Source organism: Anarhichas minor, unplaced genomic scaffold (assembly GCF_050575085.1).
Source record: "Anarhichas minor isolate MPS153535 unplaced genomic scaffold, ASM5057508v1 ptg000043l, whole genome shotgun sequence".
Lineage (NCBI taxonomy): Eukaryota > Metazoa > Chordata > Actinopteri > Perciformes > Anarhichadidae > Anarhichas > Anarhichas minor.
Window position 1 is genome coordinate 1,516,613 of NW_027466489.1, and position 18,801 is coordinate 1,535,413.

Consider the following 18,801-nt stretch of genomic DNA (forward strand, 5'->3'; position numbering starts at 1 on the left):
CTTTCCTAACACTACACAAGCGATGGTTCGTTGAGAACAATGAGCTTCACACATTCAAGTTTTTTTGCAAAGACTTTGGAATTTATTCTTCAGATGTACAGCATCTTCAAATTCTGCTTTACATGGGCTTAGGAGGGGCTCTTGGTGCACCAGCCTGTAAAAAAATAAAGGAAAAAAAATAATTAAAATTGACATCCGACATAGACCCATCTCACTGTGGACAATGTGACATGTAAATCACAGGTGTAGTAATAAGTTAAATGGTTGCATTGCATTCAGGTGTGCCAGTTCCGACAATACTTCCTGACACACCTGAAGGTGACAAAACCATTATTAATGTTATTAGTTTCACCTGTGCTTCTTCGGCTATGACTAGTCAAAGACTAGGACTTTGTAGAGCTTCACTAAACAGATCTGACAGTAAACACACAGTATACAGTAGAAGGTACTCACAGCGGGCCTGAACCTGGGTGGTGGGGTGCGGTCTTTCCTGGCCTCACAAGAGCGGTTCCTCACCACCTTACTGTGGATGGCACAGCTGACACAGTAGTGCAGCTTCACATAGAGTTTGGGTAGAACATAAGCTGCGGAGGGAAAATAAGAGGTTTAAATGAGGACCCGCCACCAGGGTGAAGCTACAAACGCAACGTATTAAAAGTCTGACAGCAGAAACAAATACACTTACAGTCGAAGACACTGGCCTCTGAGATGTCTCTCACGGCCGCCGCCTCCACGATGTTCCTGATGACAAACTTCTTGATAGCCTTGTCCTTGGGCACACAGCGGGCGCAGTTGGTGCAGCGGATGGGCTGCACGTGGCCACGGCCCTTCTTGGCACGACCGTTATTCCTCCTTTTCTTGGTCTGTGAAAGAAACGCCACAGTTAGAAAGAATTACAAACTACAGCCAGACAACTTGGGCTGGGTACTGAACCTCAATGTTGTCTTTGGTACATAAGAAAGTGTACGCAGCATTGGGTATTAAACACTCGTGTAGTGAAAACTAGTGTTTAAGCCGTTTAGACACATCTTGTATTTATATGACATTTAAGAAGTTATTTGATTTAAAAAAAAAAAAAAAAAAAAAGTGAAACATGCCTCCTGAAGGTACATTAATGTTTAGATATCTTACAAAGAATATATCCCATACTAGTTTATTTTATTTAAAATACCCAACCCTAGAAACTACACTTCCAGATCACTTAATTGTTGCAGAGTATTACACGTTCTCCACAGGCTTTAGAAAAGGAAAACAAAAAGATAAACCCTCTCACTTCAGTAGTTCAAGTCGCCATGCTAATAAAAAACTGCTTCATCGGTTTGGTGGAGTGACTACTACCTTAACTTACATTAACTTCTGTATCTTACATACATTAACGTTAGCTCATCGGATGCATGTGATGGCTGCGGGGACTCGAGCCGGATGCCATTACACATTATTATTACACCATTACACACGTAATACTAAAATCTACATCATTTAAAGCTTTACATTTCATTCAACTGGCGGATTAGTGTACATCATCGTAATGTATTGAATCCACACGGCTTCGCTGTTTTTCTCCGCACATTAACATTACCCTTCGATGGTGCTCAGGAACACATGCACAAAAACGGTTAGCATGCTAATAGCTAGCATTAGGCCCAGACTTCATTTTTAATATACTTGAGTGACATCGAAGCCTTATGCCCCACATTGTGGTTTAGTTATGTGATTAAAATACCGCATAAGAGCGAAGCATGTGTGATTATTCAGGTAAAACGAGAGGTTATTCTGTTTTTGCGACACGACAGCCACCGAAACACACTCACCATGTTGCACGGGAAGCTGGAAAGAGGACCGGAAGAGGTTGCACTTCGAGAAGTAGTGCCATCCGCTCCGCCCTCCAAATATTTTTTTTCAGAAATATAAGCTCGTCGATGTCCTTAATTTTTTTTATTATATACAACGTTATGCGTATTAATTATCGGTTCAAACAATACTAAATTACACTTGTGTTCTTCAGGGAAATGGCACTAATACCATTCTATTCGCGGAGGGATATCAGGGAGGTCAAGGTTTCAAACCAGCGTCACCCGAGTGAGCGGAGTGCTATATTACTGCAATCATTGTAGTCACAGAGGCGGTGCAGCCGAGCAGCGCCGTACAATAATACAAGCCCACCTATGTTCCTCAGCTCTGCACATACACTCGACAGTATTGATAAAAGTGTATTCAAATATAATAAATATCGTCTGGCAAATCAATACATTTTAAAAGGAAAGGTGAAATTCAGTAATCCATTTGTGACTGAAATAAACTTACTGTGTTTTATTGGCGTCGTATTTTTTACCTTTAAGTGAAAATGGCAGATGGTTTATTTCCATCCATGGTTTGCTTACAATAGTAGGAATTGGTGACCAGATATTTACGTGCAGCTGAATTATTGCACATTATTTGAACTTTACATTACAGTTTTCCAAAACATCTTGGGTGGTCTGAGAATGTGCTTTTCTTATCTTTAAAGCGGCCATTCATTTCAAATGCATGGTATGAAAATTAATTAGCAGACTTGAGTTAGATAACTTGTTGAAAGTGAGTTTAACTTTGTAGAAATTTAGTCTCCACAGAAGTCTGCACTACATTTACACACAATAATAACTAATGTAACTTTGAGGAAAAATAAAAAGACATAATCTTGTCTATCCACTGCTGTGGATAACCTAACTAATCAAGCTTTAAGATTTCAAGATGGTCATACTAAGGGAATAAAAGGCTGCCAAGAAGATATGCCTTCAAAATTGTTGAAAAAATATTAACATTAAAAGCTATAGTCCTTTAAATATATTTTTGATTTGACAGTTACAGTTCAGCTTCAGGTCAAACAGTGGGGCAGCGCTGTGTAGATGAGTGTCTCTGAGAGGTTCTTGTGTGTGCAGTTTCCTGTCTCTTTAACTATAAACTACAAATACTCGATGGCACTATATCAGAAAGTTGAATCTATTTGGAGGATGTAACTTCAAACATCTCTACAAAATGGACAGTAAAGTCCATGGGCACTCATGATGACATCAAAGTAGGGGGATTTTTAGCCGGAGAGTTTTCATTTAATCAGTTTGACTACAGATTTTTATAGACTGTATATATATAGACCTTATAGACCTCATTCTTCTCCTTGGCTGGACTTTCGAGGAGACGCACTGTGGATGCAGACGTGGGTCAAGCTTTACCACCTGTTGCATCAGGTTCTAAAGGCTCTGTGGAGTTGCAATAAAGCCACGAGAGAGCATCAAATTGCTTTAATACAAATACAAAAGGAAAAGCTGCAGATAAGCAGATGTAATATTTTAGTTACTATACAGCTTCATTTATTCAGTTAATTTTAAAGTGTGCGCCCATCTTCTCCAAAGAAAATCTCTTAGCAATACGTCACCTTTTTTGATAATGAGTCATGTTTCTTTATAAGGCTATTACTCGATGGTGCTCTGCCATTTACCTGCTAATAAAGGAGCAGGTCTGTGCACAGGCTGCTATTTAATACATTCACAATAAAAAAACACAGACAAATGTCAGAAAATGTCAGTGAAGCATTCTGCAGGCTGTGAAAGTGTTCTTGCACTTTAACCCAATGTCCTGCTGTTAGGTATTTGAGTATGCGGTTCTGTAGAAAAGGCAAAACTGTTTCTTAAATTGAACTTGTAACATTGTCATTTTAATCTCTCTGCTTCTATGAGTTGATTTATTTTTTGTAATTGTGGCTCAGGAGGTAGAGCCAGGGTTGGCGGTTTGATCCCCACTTCCTCCCGTCTGCATGTTGAAATGCCGTCCTTGAGAGGCATATTCTACTTAAAACCATGTATTTTCGAAACACATTGATTGAAATTGCAGATGTTGATACACATATTAAAAGCCTGTATTAATATTAAATAAACATGAAAACAACCCAAATAAAATTTTAAAAATTTATTTAAATAATTCTGTGCCGCATCCTTATTTCTTCTTGATCTTCTTATCCTTTGCCTTCTTTTTGCCTGGCTTCTCGGCGTTGGCTTTTTTGTAGAGGTAAAGTCCCACCAAGCCGAGCAGAGTGGGCACCAGAGCCAAACACACGAGGGGGAACACGTCGTTGACCATTTTCTGCCACGACGTCTGCTGTGTCAGAGAAACCACCTCCACCTCAAACTCAAGGGCAGCATCACCTAGAACAAGTTCATGTTCAATGTTTTGTCACATCAGCTGTTGATCGGGATTCTCCTTTAATTTTTCACCCATCTACATCATGCACATGTAATAAATGAGGACATGAAATACAAAATAAAATAGATATCAAATAACATCTACAAAAGAAAAATCAGTTAACTTATATCTAACAGAACGATATTCTACAGTTGTCTTGTTGTCAACCAAAACCATATTTAATTACTTAAACTAACAAATATTGTTATGTCTTATTCTTTTGTGCCATGTACACATTTAAAACAGCCGCACTGGGTGACCCGTTCCTTCATTATGATAAACCCTGTAGTTTATTTTGAATCATTCCCACATGCAGCATCTTGGCGTAAATACTCACTAGCGTGTATATCAATACGCAGCTGAAAATAGTCCCATACAAATGCACTATTTACTCCAGTTTAAAAAGTGTTTGCTAAAATGTTTGAGTCATGCTGTTTTAGAAAATTACGGACCCTTTTTAAAAAATGAAGCTAAACTCAGACTATCACCTCGTTGGTTTTGGTCTTTTCATGAGATTTGTTGACAGTAAGAAAACTTTAGAATAACAGCAGCTGTATGCTTAAAGAATTGTTTAGTGATATTGTGCTGATGTATGTGATCACAGTTGTGTAGAGTTGCTCAGTAAAGTGCAAACACTGATCTTCAGAATGTACAGAACTGGGACTTCCTGCAAATAGATACTGTACTGTACAGGTACTTCAGTTCAGTACCTGGAATCGTAGGAGGGTAACCTTTTTTTCCATATGCAAGGTGAGATGGGATAGTGGCTTTGATTTTTTGCCTGAATGATAGAAAGAGAAATAAAAAACACATTTCTTGAGGAAGTATTTCTCGTATTACACTACAAAACAATAGTGATTGAATTGGTTCATGACTGCATACAGCTGTTGAAAAGATAATCTATTGCTACGCTCTTTCTTCCAGGTGGTCCTTTAATTTTCACTTACCCTTCACACACGCCAACCAAGCTTTGTTCCAGACCTGATAAGAAAGTCACACAGAGAAAGTCAATCAGCAAAGCCAGCACATTCCTCTGCCGGCACACAACCGGCTGCAGTTATCTCTCAGATGTAAGCAAATCAAAGTGTCACTGATTAAGCAACACAAAAGGATTTACTGTTCATTTACCGGCAATAACAGTCCTCTTCCCCAGCTCGACCACAAGAGGATCCAGGGATAGTGATGAGTCGATCACCTTTCCATCCATCAGTTTACCCTGAAGATGGTGACATGAAAGAAAGATACTAAGAGAGATTTCATAGCTTGATTTGCTGAAATGTATTTATACTTGAGCCATTTTGATGGGAACTCTACAGATTTCTAAGCTTAAAATGAGATGTAATGTATCAATTAGTGAGAGTTGCTAGCAGGCAGATTTTGTGGACAAAACCAAGCTTTTCCCTGTTTCCAGTCTTTGTGCTAAGCTAAGCTAACCTGCTGCTGGTTCCAGCTACATATTTAAAAGACAGATATGAAAGTGGGATCTACCTTCTCATCTAACTCTTGGCACTGAAGTAAATAAGCCTATTTCCAAAATGGTCAAACTATTTTTTAAATAAGAACGTAAAATTAAGCACTATAGGAAATGTAACAACTATTACAGCGTAGTACTGCCGATCAGCTACGTTCAAAACTCCAGTTTATAGCTGTCGTTTGATAATCAAAACTTTCAGTTATCTGATCATTTCTGTGAGACAATCTTTCATTCAGCATAGTTTGCCTCTCCTGTGTTAATAAATCACGAAATCAGAAATTAAAGTTAATTATCAATCAGAAAGCATTCTCAGCCTAACTGGGCTATGAATTGATGCGATATTTGTGGCATGTGCATTGAAGGTCAATCCAATATGTTAAAAATTACAGTTTAGGTCAATTCTCATAAAATAAGAAGTCACATATTATCAGTTCACTTATTTCCTACGTTTGATTCTATATGTTCAATTTGAGATTTGATGTCATTTTATTATGTTGTGTTATAATAGTGATATTGTAATTGTATTATTTAATGTATGTATTAAACATCTATTCTAATAGCCTATATATATTTAATATGTAGTTGTTATCAATATAAAAACTACTTGAATAAACAATGATCAAAATATATTGGCACTATTTATGTTAATTTGTTCATTCTGTATGCTGTGCATCAGCCCAGTTTGTTCCTCTCATGTATTGCTATTTTATTTGAGACACAGAGCAACGTTTTTTTCTTTATTTAGTCTTCTTTAAATATCCCATTTGAAAACCTGTAGTCAACACATTGGCCTACAGCTGTTATATACATTAACTGACATTAAACATTTTGTTGCTGTGCCATGCAGCTTCAATTAATATAAAACTGTGGGTTTTTAAATTCCTGAGGATCAACATGCATGTGGACTGAAAACCACGCGCCTCCAGTGGGCTACTATGCATGCATGGATGAAGTGGTTTGGGTTTATTGCTGACGTGTTGCACCGCCCCATCACTCCATAGTAGCGAGATAAAGCCCACGAGATAGAGCCAAATAAAATACCCCGAAGGACAATAGACCACAATCTATCATATATTCAATCAGAAAGATATTTCTAACAGCTGCTGACCGCAGATCTGTGCGTTGTTCACATATATGCACAAACATAGCGGTACGAGTCCACATGGGTCATGCAGACGGTGCCACATAGACAACAACTGCTTTCGTCAGCGGCTGGGCCGGTTTCCCTACACATTATTATAAAATGTAGCCTGCACGCAGCGGACTGGATTGTTTTATTGGTTTCAACGACATGCGTCTCTGACTTACCGTGTAGTGGATTCGCAGCGTGTCTCCCATCGTGGAAAGTACAGAGCAAGTTTCGGGTTTCACCTTGGGTCAGAAGAGTTAACTGTTAACACCGCTGCATGTATTTGGCACTGGGTGTCATTGTGTTGAGAGCCGCCGCGTTGCTGCAGTAGGCCTGTGACTGTGTAACAACATATGCGTCTCACTCACCAGGGTCTCCACCTGCAGCTCCTCGGCTTCACCGTCCTCTCCCCGCGCGAGTCCACAGGTGAAAGCCGCGAGCAGCAGCAGCAGGAAAACGCTGCTCTTCATTGTAAACTTCTGGAAAACAGCGGCCGTCCAACAACTTCCGTGTAGGCTTCTTCGACACACAGGAGAGAGCTGCGCGCTAGCCTCCGTGTCCAAAAATGGCTCAGCGCCTAGTAATGCTGATGTGTTATAACGGAGTAGCGATAAGGACTCGCGGCCCGTGGACGTTGTCCCAACACCTGGGTCTCCCTGTAGAGCCCGCCTCAAAATATTCCGCCAGCATCCCATCAGGCTGCCGGGGGTGAGAAGCGGAAGCGCTATATGGGGGCGCTGCTGCTCCATGCGGGAGACAGTCAGGAGCACACATCCATAGTTAAAGGCTGCTGTGCAGACGCCACGTCGCTGCTGGTCCCTCACCAGCCCTCTGGACCTGACTGCAGACAAACGAAGCGGATAGGGAGCAGGCAGATGATGTTAAATACAGTGATGAAAATATTTACTAAAGCCCATGAGAACTACAATTTCAACATTCAGGGCTAAATAAAAGTTCGGGGCAAAACACATTATTATTGACTACTTATATAGAATTTATCACTGAAATGTTAATATGTTTGTGGGTGTGCTTTTATCAGCTTTAATTTAAATTGGTTTTAGCAGCAAAGGCAAACAGCCCCACAACTTTAAAATCTTGCTAAACTCTGATTGGTGCATGGCAGAACATTACATCATCTTTTCCCAAATGAGCTGACTTCAAACCCTTCAGAAAAGCAAGACCAGAATAATAAATTAACAACCAGAGCTGTTCTGTGTTTACAGGACCACATTGAGAAAAAAACGTTTTCAGGGCCTTTACAATCTTGTAACAGCATTAAGTCTATGTGAGCTCAAAATATGTAAAACAAAACAAACATTGTGTTGTACAAGGTCGATTAACACATATTCAACGATATGATTCTTATAGATCTGTTATATATAGTAAGACAATTAGATGTTCTCAAAACTGACAGAAATATTGAGATAGATTTTCTTCACCTATGAGTCACTCTCATCACTTATTTTTAGTTTCAGTGTAATGTACGATCCTGTCAGGCAGAAACCCCGTGTCTTGTTAACAGGGTCATGAAATGCCAGCGAGTCACGTATGAAGCATAGTTGTGATAAGAAAATGAAAAAAATATTGCTTAATTAACAGAAGTTTGGAAATGTAAAACATATATAGGCACATTTCCGAACTACAAGTACACATAATTCTCCAGCAACAACCCAGGAACATGATCATCACACATTTAACAACTTTATGGACTAGTGGACATATGTAGCATTTAATAGCCATTTATTTGTTTATTTAGAAACCATGGATGTATATCAGAAGAGAAAACTGAATCTCAAACTAAGAGTCATACATGCCAAAGAGATAGACTGCCAAAAATCTGTTGCATTAAAGAAGAGATAGCATGTTTGGCTGCAGACTTCATTTCCCCTTGTCATCTGTGTTGCTGTTGTCCATAAATTTATTTCACTTCCCCTTGCTTTTATTTGCAACAATGACCTGGAAAAACTACAACCAACTGTCTCAAGTCCTCGGTTTGCAGAGATTGTGGAAGTATCACCGGACCAGATTGCAGTATTTGTGCCACATGCTCATGTATTAGAAAAAGGCTAGTTTTCATGCAGAGAAGTTAGTTTGGTAATAAACTCTGTTAGATGGTGCTAACTAAAACAAACTGAGGCTGCTCAGTGATAAATGTGATGTGATGCCATGCTGCTTGCAGGCTCAAGCACTGTGCTGCTTATTTATGTCTGATTACCGAACCCTGGTGAGCAACTTTGTATGTCAATATTATGCCAAAAAGCATTGTAAATGTGCAGTCAATATAACTTAAATGGCTGAAAGTCATTGTAAATATGATCAACAACATTAAAACCCTGACACAGTTTAAGCACTGAAATAGAAATAAATGATTCATCTTTGTGTGCAAACCAAAGATAAAACCTGCTTCCTTCCCTTAGATCACAGAAGTGGATATGAGAGTAAATGCTGTTGAAACCCACAGTGTTTGTGATTAAATACCTGCTGGTCCCATCGCCACATTGAACTGCATCAAAATTCTCTTATTGGCTTTAGGATTCACACGATAGAGTCTTTTTACAGCAACAACATGAATCAGGACTATATCACACTGAAATGATCTCTATCTATAATACTTTCTATCAATGTTTTATGATCATTTAATGTACTTCAATTTAGAAAATGTACTTTGTTCCTCATTTTTGGATGAAAGTATTGTGCAAGTGTTATGCAACACTGACGACCAAGTCTCCATTTCCTGAAAACTTCACAACTTCACACATAACAGGGACTTTATATAACAGGGTGTTAGGCTCAGTGGCAATTACATTTATTGCAAATCCAAATGATTTCTTGTCATTTCTCCAGTTAGCACAAAATTGGTCATCTCTTGGAAAACCTGAGCTGGTTTACAATGTTTTAATGAGGGACGCTGGTGAAGCTTCTCAGTATTTGGTATTGTGAGTGTATTGTGAACCCATCCTGCAAATGTACTTTATTTATATTTTTACATTTGCTATGATACAGTAAATAACATTATTGAAAATAAAGTTTCCATTTATATATTGTCATGGGCAATCATTTAAAAAAGGTATACAGTTATACTAAAGTTTGACAATATGTATTTACTTATATCTTTTAATCTTATGGTATAGCACAAGAACTAAATTGGCTCGCATGGAAACTGTAAATGTGAAGCTTAACCTATATGTTTAGGATTTATCTGTTGTTACCAAGGCCGGACTATGCAAAGAGGGACACTGCCATAAGGCCCCAGACCCCCAGAGGCGTCCTTTGATACCACAAATTCCACCTGCAGCATTACTGATATTACCACAGGGCCCAACATAAACTTTTATTGCCCCCTGGTAGTTACTCTGGTGTATACAGTGTGTGTGTGTGGGGGGGGGGGGGCGGGGGGACACACACAGGCCCCACACAAAGGGACACGTCTGTATGTGGACTGGTGACAGTCTGTGTATGTGATGTATGTATGCAATATGTTATTTGTATTGTATGTATGTTTCCAAGACAACTTTCCTTCGGGACAATAAAGTCTATCTTATCTTATCTTATCCCTACAAACGTGGTTCTCAGTCCTCTCAAAACGACTGTCAACAACATTACGGTTTTGGTTTTGGCCTCAAATCTCGCGAGATCTTGTTCACTGCTGAGTTGTCCCCGCAAGGGATATTACAGTGAGACTTTTAGTAGAGGACTACTCGGCTAAGGTAAGTGAGGACACTGGCACCTCCACCAACCCGATAACACACACGCAGGTCCCAGCAGGCGGTTAAATAATGGTGTGTTTGAGGACCGACTCGTGCTGGTTGTTTAGTCTCTGAGTCTCTGGGGTGCCCGCTGAGGTGATAAGCGGATGGATGAATGGGGTGGATCGGGACGGAGGATACGCTAGCTACCGTGGCGTCTCATCGACACGATTAGAGCTAAATTACACTGATAAAGTAGTGCACGACATACTAGAGCACGAGGAAACTCTTAACGTTAGATGAAATTAAGCGTTAATCTTTATCTAAAGCGTAGAGATGTGCGGGGCCGATGTAACGGAAACGGTTAATAACGGTAGTATAGCCGTTAACGTTAACGGCTAATAACGGTCGTATAGCCGTGACGTTACCTTAATGTTACCTTAGCATCTCCGGCTAGAGGTTAACGTGACTTGAGTCACCCCGGAGCTGAATTAACATTATCAGCCGGCCGGCATATCGTGGCCCTGTTCGCAGGTAAATCACCACTTTAAGAGCTCATGTTTAAAAACCTGTAAACCCATCTGTGAGCGGAGAGGAGCTGGTGTCAGCCTGTGACAAGTGTGGTGATCCTCTTCAGCACCATGGACAGCTAGCCTCAAGTTTATCTTCTATTTCAGTCGGTGCATTCTCTGAATCCCTCACTGGTTTGGTAGGATGCTCAAGTCAATGCACATTATATATACATATATATATTATTAAAAAATATACAAATGGGCATCAGTGGAGCTTTTATGCTCTGTTGACAACCATAACTGCAAAAAGATTTTTGGCCTCTTGATATTCAGAGATGGACAACTAGACTGCAGACTCCTCGTGAAAAAGTGTTCTTCTTGTCCCCGTTTGAGTCCAGGTGGCTTTGGGGTTGGAGTTGAGACTGATTGTGTTTAAGCCCGGCCTCGTAATGTAGGACATTGTGCATGTGCTCCGAGGGCTTGGCGTTGTTGCAGGATAACATTTGAAGGAGTCTGAACAGATTGTGCTGCAGCCTGGAGTCATGGCACTGACATGCATCTCCTCCGCCCGCTCTGTGACAATGACCGTGGGCCGTTAGCATAGCTTGCACACCTGTCTCGGGGTGTGCATGTATAAGGGAGAGTTTCTGGCATAGTGGTGCAGTCTTTTCACAAAAGGCAAAAGGTGAGCTGGAGCATTCCCTTAGGCCTTACAGACAGGTTAGCTTATAAATGATCCTCTCTTTCTTCCAACATGTTTGTGGTTTAGAACAGCATCCTTCATTGGATTTTGTTTATCTTGCAAAACCGGAACGCACATAAAAGTATCACTAAATAGTTATTTCTTCTGTTCCCTTTTCAGCCCTCCTTTATAATCTATCCCTGCTGGACGAGTCTAACATTCGCAGAAAGGCATCTGTAATCACGATTGTAGCCACACACTGATATTTAAGAACTTCATCTGAATCATGGGGAACATTTTCGGGAGTTTGCTGAAGAGCCTCATAGGGAAGAAGGAGATGAGGATCTTGATGGTGGGGCTCGATGCTGCAGGAAAAACAACAATCCTCTACAAGCTCAAACTGGGGGAAATAGTCACCACCATCCCAACCATTGGTAGTTGCACAGTCAAAATGACATATTGCCATGCACACTAATGAGTGGACCACCATGTTTGCTTTACACGTTGTGTGACCCTGCGCTTGTTTTCAGGGTTTAACGTGGAGACGGTGGAGTACAAGAACATCAGCTTCACTGTGTGGGATGTGGGTGGGCAGGACAAGATTCGCCCCCTCTGGAGACACTACTTTCAGAACACACAGGGTGAGAAGAGCTGATCAAAGGGTAACTCCGGCAAATTTCCCATTATTCTCCAGGAAATAATGTATTTTGTTTGTTCCGCTCGCTGTTTCAGGTCTAATCTTTGTGGTGGACAGTAACGACAGGGAGCGTGTGAACGAAGCGCGAGAGGAGCTGATGAGGATGCTGGCTGAGGACGAACTGAGAGATGCGGTCCTCCTTGTGTTTGCCAACAAACAGGCAAGAAACCACAACTGCTCTGCATGTATACACACATATTATAGACAGTACATATGCATTAATACACAACAGGGTTATAGTGGAGCATCAACCCAAATAAACCCACCTCTTAGTATCTTTGAGATAAAAAGCTACTTCAAGCTGATTATTTGTGATTCAAATTTAAAGACGATATTAACTTTAGAAATACTATAGGTGAGTGATGGAAAAAGCTGCTCTGGCTTACAATCCTCTGTCAGTTTTTGTACATATTGAACAAGTATGATACAATATGTTAATTAGTGAGCTTCAGTGGCGCTGGTTGGCAGATGTTACCTTTGGAGAGAGCCAGGCTAGCTAAGCTGTCCGCCTGCAGGCTGAAGCTTCATATTCACCACACAGACATGAGAGTGGGATCAATTTGATCATCAAACTCTCATCAAGAAAGCAAATTAATGTAGTTCCCAAAATATAACACTATACCTTTAAAGTTTACCTTTCCATTTTCCATTGTATAACTGTGGGTACATTAGTAAGTCTGCAGATGAGAGTGTCATTTTCAATTAATCTACCAATTACTTTTTGGATTCATTGATTAAGTGTTGGTCTATAAAATGGTATAAAATAGTGAAAAATGCCCTCCACAATTTCACAGAGCTCAAGGTGATGACTACAAACTACTTGTTTGGTCTGAAGAACCATCAAATATCCAAAGATGCTTAATTTACTGCCATACAACAAATAAAAGCAGCGAATCTTCACATTGAAAAAGCTGAAACTAGACCACATTTGGCAGATTTCCTTAAAACAATGATTTAAACGATTGGTGTCAATAGAATGATCAATTAATTTACTTCACATATGCATAGAGGTGCGCACATAGTAAATGCATACTTTAACACAAACAACAAAAGAAGACATCGGCTGCCTTCAGGGTCTCGCTGATCCTTGGTTTTTCACACTCTCTCCTCACTGAACTCTTTAACAGGACTTACCGAACGCCATGAATGCTGCCGAGCTCACAGACAAGTTGGGCTTACACTCCCTGCGTCACCGCAACTGGTACATCCAGGCCACCTGCGCCACCAGCGGAGACGGCCTCTACGAGGGCCTCGATTGGCTGGCCAATCAACTCAAGAACAAGAAGTGAGAAGAAAACTGGAACAAGCTTCCAAACCCGTCCAAGTTGTTACTTGTTTTGGGAATGGGGGCGGGAGTTAGGTACAGGGGATTTGATCAATAGGTGAAAAGCAAGATTCTGGGTTTAACGGGAGATTTTAGGCTTTCATTTTCAGTCTGTTGCGGTTCCCTTCTTTAAAGCAGATTCTCATATACTTCATATTTAACCACTCACGCACACACACACACACACACACAGACACACACACACATACTAAACGTAAGCAATCACAGCAGACACTTGCTTTTCCTGTGTCCACCTATTGTCCTTAGGTGCAATGTACTGTATGTTCGTCTCTAGGTGCTGTACCACGTTGTGTGTGACTCCACTGAGTCAGCAATGAGTCAAATGTGACTTTTTGTTGATGTATATCTTTCAACTGTCAGTCCTCCATACAAAGAACTCATCTGTGTCAGTTGCACTTCCTGTTTTTTTTGTTGTTGTTTTTTTGATAACAGAGCCATGTTTGGGAACAATCACAGCTGGCCGATTTGAATGTGTGAGCAATGCTGAGGCACTTAGATACTCAGATAAAGTGTGTGAGCGTGCCCACAAACTGTATGCGTTTGTGCAAGCGGCCCAGTCAGTATTAATCATGAAAAAGACAACAGGACTGGAGTTTCCGCTGTCACACGTCCTCTTACTGCCTCATTTTGAAAATCTTTTGATATCTGTGGCGTGTTTTTACTCCCTGCGTGGCAACCCCAAGCATTGAAGCCGCCCTTTTTAAATATCTGAAAACGCACAACACGCTCTCGACCGCCTGAGCTGCATGCATCCTGGTTGATCTCGCTGGCATTGTTGCATACTTTTCCATCCTCGGAGCTGCATGCATGTTGACGCTGTTTGTGGATTCTCTCTAGCTGCCCTCATCGTGTTCTGCATTTAGTTGTTAACATGCGCTAGGTACAGTATAGTCAGCTTTGTGGTCTTTTTAACGTGAAAGCAGTAAACAAAACACAGCACTCATGACCTGCACAGCTGTTGCTTGTCTGCCTTCATGTGGGTCCGTACGAGTACTCAAACTGCATCAGGTTGCTCTCGCTTTCTGTGTTTTTGTCTCAGACTTGCACATCGGGGAGGGGGGGGAGGGGGAGGGGGGAGAGATAACTTTATGTTACTGAATGTGAATATTGTTGATGAATCTATAAATGACTGTAATATTTATTTGACATGCATATTCCTTTATTTCTGTGATAATTATGTGAATGAAAGCAGGGTAAGCAGACCAATTAATTCATCAGCACATCCTTGGCTCACTTCTGAACAGCAGACGAGTTACTGCGTCACCACTGATACCAGCAAAATCCTCAGACTTCTGATAAATAGAACAACTTCTTGTGTGCCATACATGGGTACTACTACTCATATACCAGTGACAGTACAACATACTCTAAATATACTCCAAGTTATGAGTGCATTGTTCATATTCACAAGATATGTTAATCATGATTTGGATATTTTGTTTTTTGTGGCCTTATATTTAGTGATAACTTTTAATTGATTTCTTCTCAGCTTGTTCGGTTCTGATTTTGAGTCACATATATTGATCTGTACTGAATGATTTACAGTTTTATTTCTCTACGCTGTCAAAAGACGGCATTTGCACCACAGTTTAAGATGATTAGGCAAAAGTTTTGTCCTTTTTTCTGCCTTGATTCATATTTTGGTGGTAGATTTGTGAAACAATGATAATCAGTGCGAACAAAAAACAACTTGATGATTCACTACCGTTATAGTTACACAAGTAGATTTAAAAACCGTGAAAACTATGTTTCAATGCTGAATGCAAGGAGACATCTGTATGTCAACAAACAAAATCCTGCTGTATTACAAATAAACCCATTTTCTCTATGAGCTGTCTCATGAACTGTGAGTGAGTGTTTCTGATGGATTTCGTATTTACATCTTAAATCCATGTTCACAAGTGACTGAAAAGGTGGAGAAGATCTGTCTGTGACAAGCTGCCACCAGAAGAGGGCAGGCTTTAGCAACGGTTTATGTTGTGGTTCACGGCATCAAGAGCTGTGTCTACATTTCATAAATCAAAGTAGTGGCTGAAATTATCTGTTTGACCCTCTTTATCATCTCAAAAAAACATACTCAACATTGTTTTATCGATAGCAGTGGGGTCGCTGGGACCCCAAACAATGAGGAAGTAAAGCCAATCTCAACAAAACTCACAGGTTGAAAGGGAAACACCAGTATTTTACTGGCTGTGTCCTTAAAGTGGGCTGTTTTTAGTCCAAGAAATAAATAACAAATTTGCCCTCCAGAATTTTTTTCAGGCAGAGTAGAGTTTACTGTTAGAAAACACCTTTTCAGACCAACATGAGAAACTGTGGAACACGCAACTGTTTTTAAATTAAACAGCTTTTAAAAAACTGTTTTGAATAAAACATCCAAACACATTCATAGAATTTCCTGGTCTGTGGGACGGCTGTTTGGAATAATGGACCCAGTATTTCTGGATTTCTGGATTTCTGGGGACATGCAGGGCCCACAGCCCTTCAGCGCTGTAGCAGACAACACAAGTGCCTCGCATAGAGAGTTTTTACCGTACAATGTTACCAAGTCTCCTGTCACCCTCAGAACTCCCATGCAGGCATGTATCTATGCTGTCCTGGGTAATGTGGAGTTCTTGTACTGGAGCTGAAGGACATCCAAGTGTATAATCACCTTTCAAACAGTCAGAGATGGTTTCTAAGATCATTTTGAGGGTGGATATAGAAATCCTTTCTGCCGCCAGTCTTTAATAAATTCTTGCTGAGAGATTTATGGGTGATACTCTAGCTCCAGTATGCATGTTTTTGTTATTTCCTCAGGCTCACACCTACTGTATCTCAGTCACAGTAGCACAGCAACGGAGAGATAACATGAGTCAGCATACTTCATTTTGACAAAAGAGAGAATAATTGGTCTTAGGATGCCGTGTCGTGTGAGCTTATCCTCTTTGTAAAAGGATGTAAGTTTCCATCACTATTGGGTGGTGTGCATGCAAGTCACCCACTAATGTGTGGAAGGCACACCCTTGAATATTAGAGCAGTAACCATGGCACTGGTGTCCTGTTGGCTGGTAAAGAGGAAACAGGCCAACGTCAGCGAGGAAGGGGAAGCAAGGAGGGTAGCGAAGCATCCTTCCTTTATGGTTTCGCTGGCTGATATGATAATTACTTAACAAGACTTTCAATAACCTTCTGGAAGCGTAAAATCCATTGGGCCATAAGGGTAATATTCTGTCTTCAAGTAGCTGCAGCCCGTGAGTTTTTGGTTCCACATGACAATGTAGATTGTCACACAGAGACACAGACTGCAGAGATTTCCGGACTTCTCTTTGCTGTGAGTTGTGACTGTCTGGTGCATTTGCTGTCACGACCGGACCTATGAAAGAGAGACAACTCAGTAGCATTTGTACATGACAGAAAGGGAGAATGTTGGCTGCTGTAGTAAGAAAAATGTTAATAATAATAGTATGTAATATTATAATGATATGTATTTCAAGTTGCATTTACATGAGTTGGGACAGTCTCAAGGGTTCCAATCAAGTACATTTAATTATATTGCCGAAATTCTGGGGGGCGGGGGGGGACTTCATGGTGGAATGGGTGAGGGTGTGGGAGAGAAACAATAGTTGTACAGGCCAGTATTGAGAGCTTGCAGGATTAGTTCCCATATAAAGTTAAAGATAACCCTTCAGCTCAAGCAGTGGCAACTCCCAACACTTCAGCCAGGCTTTACATGGTTGGCAAGGAAATAGAGACGCCGGAGACAAAAGTGGCACCATGTTTGTGGGATCATTCCACCGGTTTACCGCTTCAATTCCTTTGAGAGGACGTCATCGGACGTATAGAGGAGCGCAACATTTTTCAATGTTATACTCTCCTTTAAAAAAAAAACCAAATATGAATGATTTTTGGGGTAATTAATGCCAGGAGTTTACTGAACACTGAGTCACATCCAGGGGTGAAACTTTACCTCGAGATATTTTTGGTGCACTCCTCATAGAACTGGAATAAAAAGGAAAAACTCACTCAATCAGTGTTGAAATATTTGCAACATTCAAGTTCAGGTCGTCCTTCCTTTCAGACAGTGTAATTGTCTGGTGTTTGAACATTTGAGGGATCCGCTCTCTGCTTTTGTTTCGATACTTGCTCATGTAACTCACCTGTCTCTGCTCATGATATCTATGATCAAATCTTGACAAGCACCAAAGGTGCAACTGGCCAAGCAGGTTTGAACAGCGATCACAGTATTTAGCCCAAATGGAAACACGTCGGTCGCTCAGCCAGATTAGTAGGACTTGAATATGGTTTTGCTTGATGGGGCCATGACCTCAGTGTCCTATCGAAAGGCAGGAAGTGAACGGGAGCCTAGAGGAAGTATTGCACTCTTACCCACTATAGGAGTCTCATGACATCCTCAGGAAGCATCGGTGAAGCAGAGCATGTGCCAAGTCAACAGCCCACTAGATAACAAGCCAATGGGAGCGAGTGCACAGATTGTTCTTCATTTCCTCTGGTCTCCATCTGCTCTGTGAAGATGCATTCCCACTCCACTTCAAACTCACTAGAAAGCCACTGTGATTCTCAACTTTTAGGCAGAGCACAGGAAAGTTTAGAGGAGAGTTTATGACATGGAATCACTGCTTTTTGGTGAGCTGTCAACCCGAAGAGGAGGCACATTACATGGGCTGCTGACAGAGGCAGAAAGACTGGTAGTAGTTATTAGTGTGGTGGTTGTGTAAAAGGGCTCTGGTCAGTGTTTGACAGCTGTGGGAATAAAGTGGGTCCTCTTGTGGTCAGCTTTTTAATATGAACACAAGATGAGGGAGCACTTCATCTCAGAAACAATGGATAACCTGACCATGACCTGAATCTGACAATGAAACCACCTGAACTAGAAAATTAAAGACGCATCTAAAAGGTACAAATATAATATACAAACATTACAAAACTATTTATTTCAACTTTTCATTTATGTATGTTATCATTTATTTATCATTATTTATTTACATCCGTGCATTTAATAGGAAGGTTGGACCAGCAGCCAGTTATTTTAGCTTAGCATAAAGATTTAAATTTCAGTCA

The 18,801-nt window shown here is 40.6% G+C and overlaps 3 protein-coding genes across 4 annotated transcripts; 1 reads left to right on the forward strand and 2 right to left on the reverse strand.

Moving 5' to 3' along the window:
* Positions 1 to 59: 59 nt before the first annotated feature.
* On the reverse strand, positions 60 to 1,965 carry LOC142970487 (small ribosomal subunit protein eS26). The gene is made up of 4 exons (XM_076110723.1): positions 1,812 to 1,965; positions 686 to 863; positions 454 to 584; positions 60 to 154 (listed from the first exon to the last, which is right to left on the reverse strand). Exons 1-4 carry the CDS (start codon positions 1,812 to 1,814, stop codon positions 119 to 121), a joined length of 348 nt encoding a protein of 115 aa, XP_075966838.1. The 5' UTR covers positions 1,815 to 1,965; the 3' UTR covers positions 60 to 118.
* A 1,962-nt stretch (positions 1,966 to 3,927) lies between these two features.
* On the reverse strand, positions 3,928 to 7,567 carry fkbp11 (FKBP prolyl isomerase 11). The gene is made up of 6 exons (XM_076110972.1): positions 7,187 to 7,567; positions 6,998 to 7,060; positions 5,344 to 5,431; positions 5,163 to 5,196; positions 4,926 to 4,996; positions 3,928 to 4,178 (listed from the first exon to the last, which is right to left on the reverse strand). The coding sequence occupies exons 1-6, from the start codon at positions 7,565 to 7,567 to the stop codon at positions 3,970 to 3,972; spliced, it is 846 nt and encodes a 281-aa protein (XP_075967087.1). The 3' UTR covers positions 3,928 to 3,969.
* A 2,901-nt stretch (positions 7,568 to 10,468) lies between these two features.
* On the forward strand, positions 10,469 to 15,568 carry LOC142970555 (ADP-ribosylation factor 3-like). Of its 2 annotated transcripts, none has more exons than XM_076110866.1 (5): positions 10,469 to 10,525; positions 11,879 to 12,132; positions 12,229 to 12,339; positions 12,431 to 12,555; positions 13,523 to 15,568. In XM_076110866.1, exons 2-5 carry the CDS (start codon positions 11,985 to 11,987, stop codon positions 13,682 to 13,684), a joined length of 546 nt encoding a protein of 181 aa, XP_075966981.1. In that variant the 5' UTR covers positions 10,469 to 10,525; positions 11,879 to 11,984; the 3' UTR covers positions 13,685 to 15,568. The 2 variants fall into 2 exon arrangements, with proteins under 2 accessions (XP_075966981.1, XP_075966982.1); XM_076110867.1 differs by having other exon boundaries at positions 10,525 to 10,597.
* The last annotated feature ends 3,233 nt before the right edge of the window (positions 15,569 to 18,801 follow it).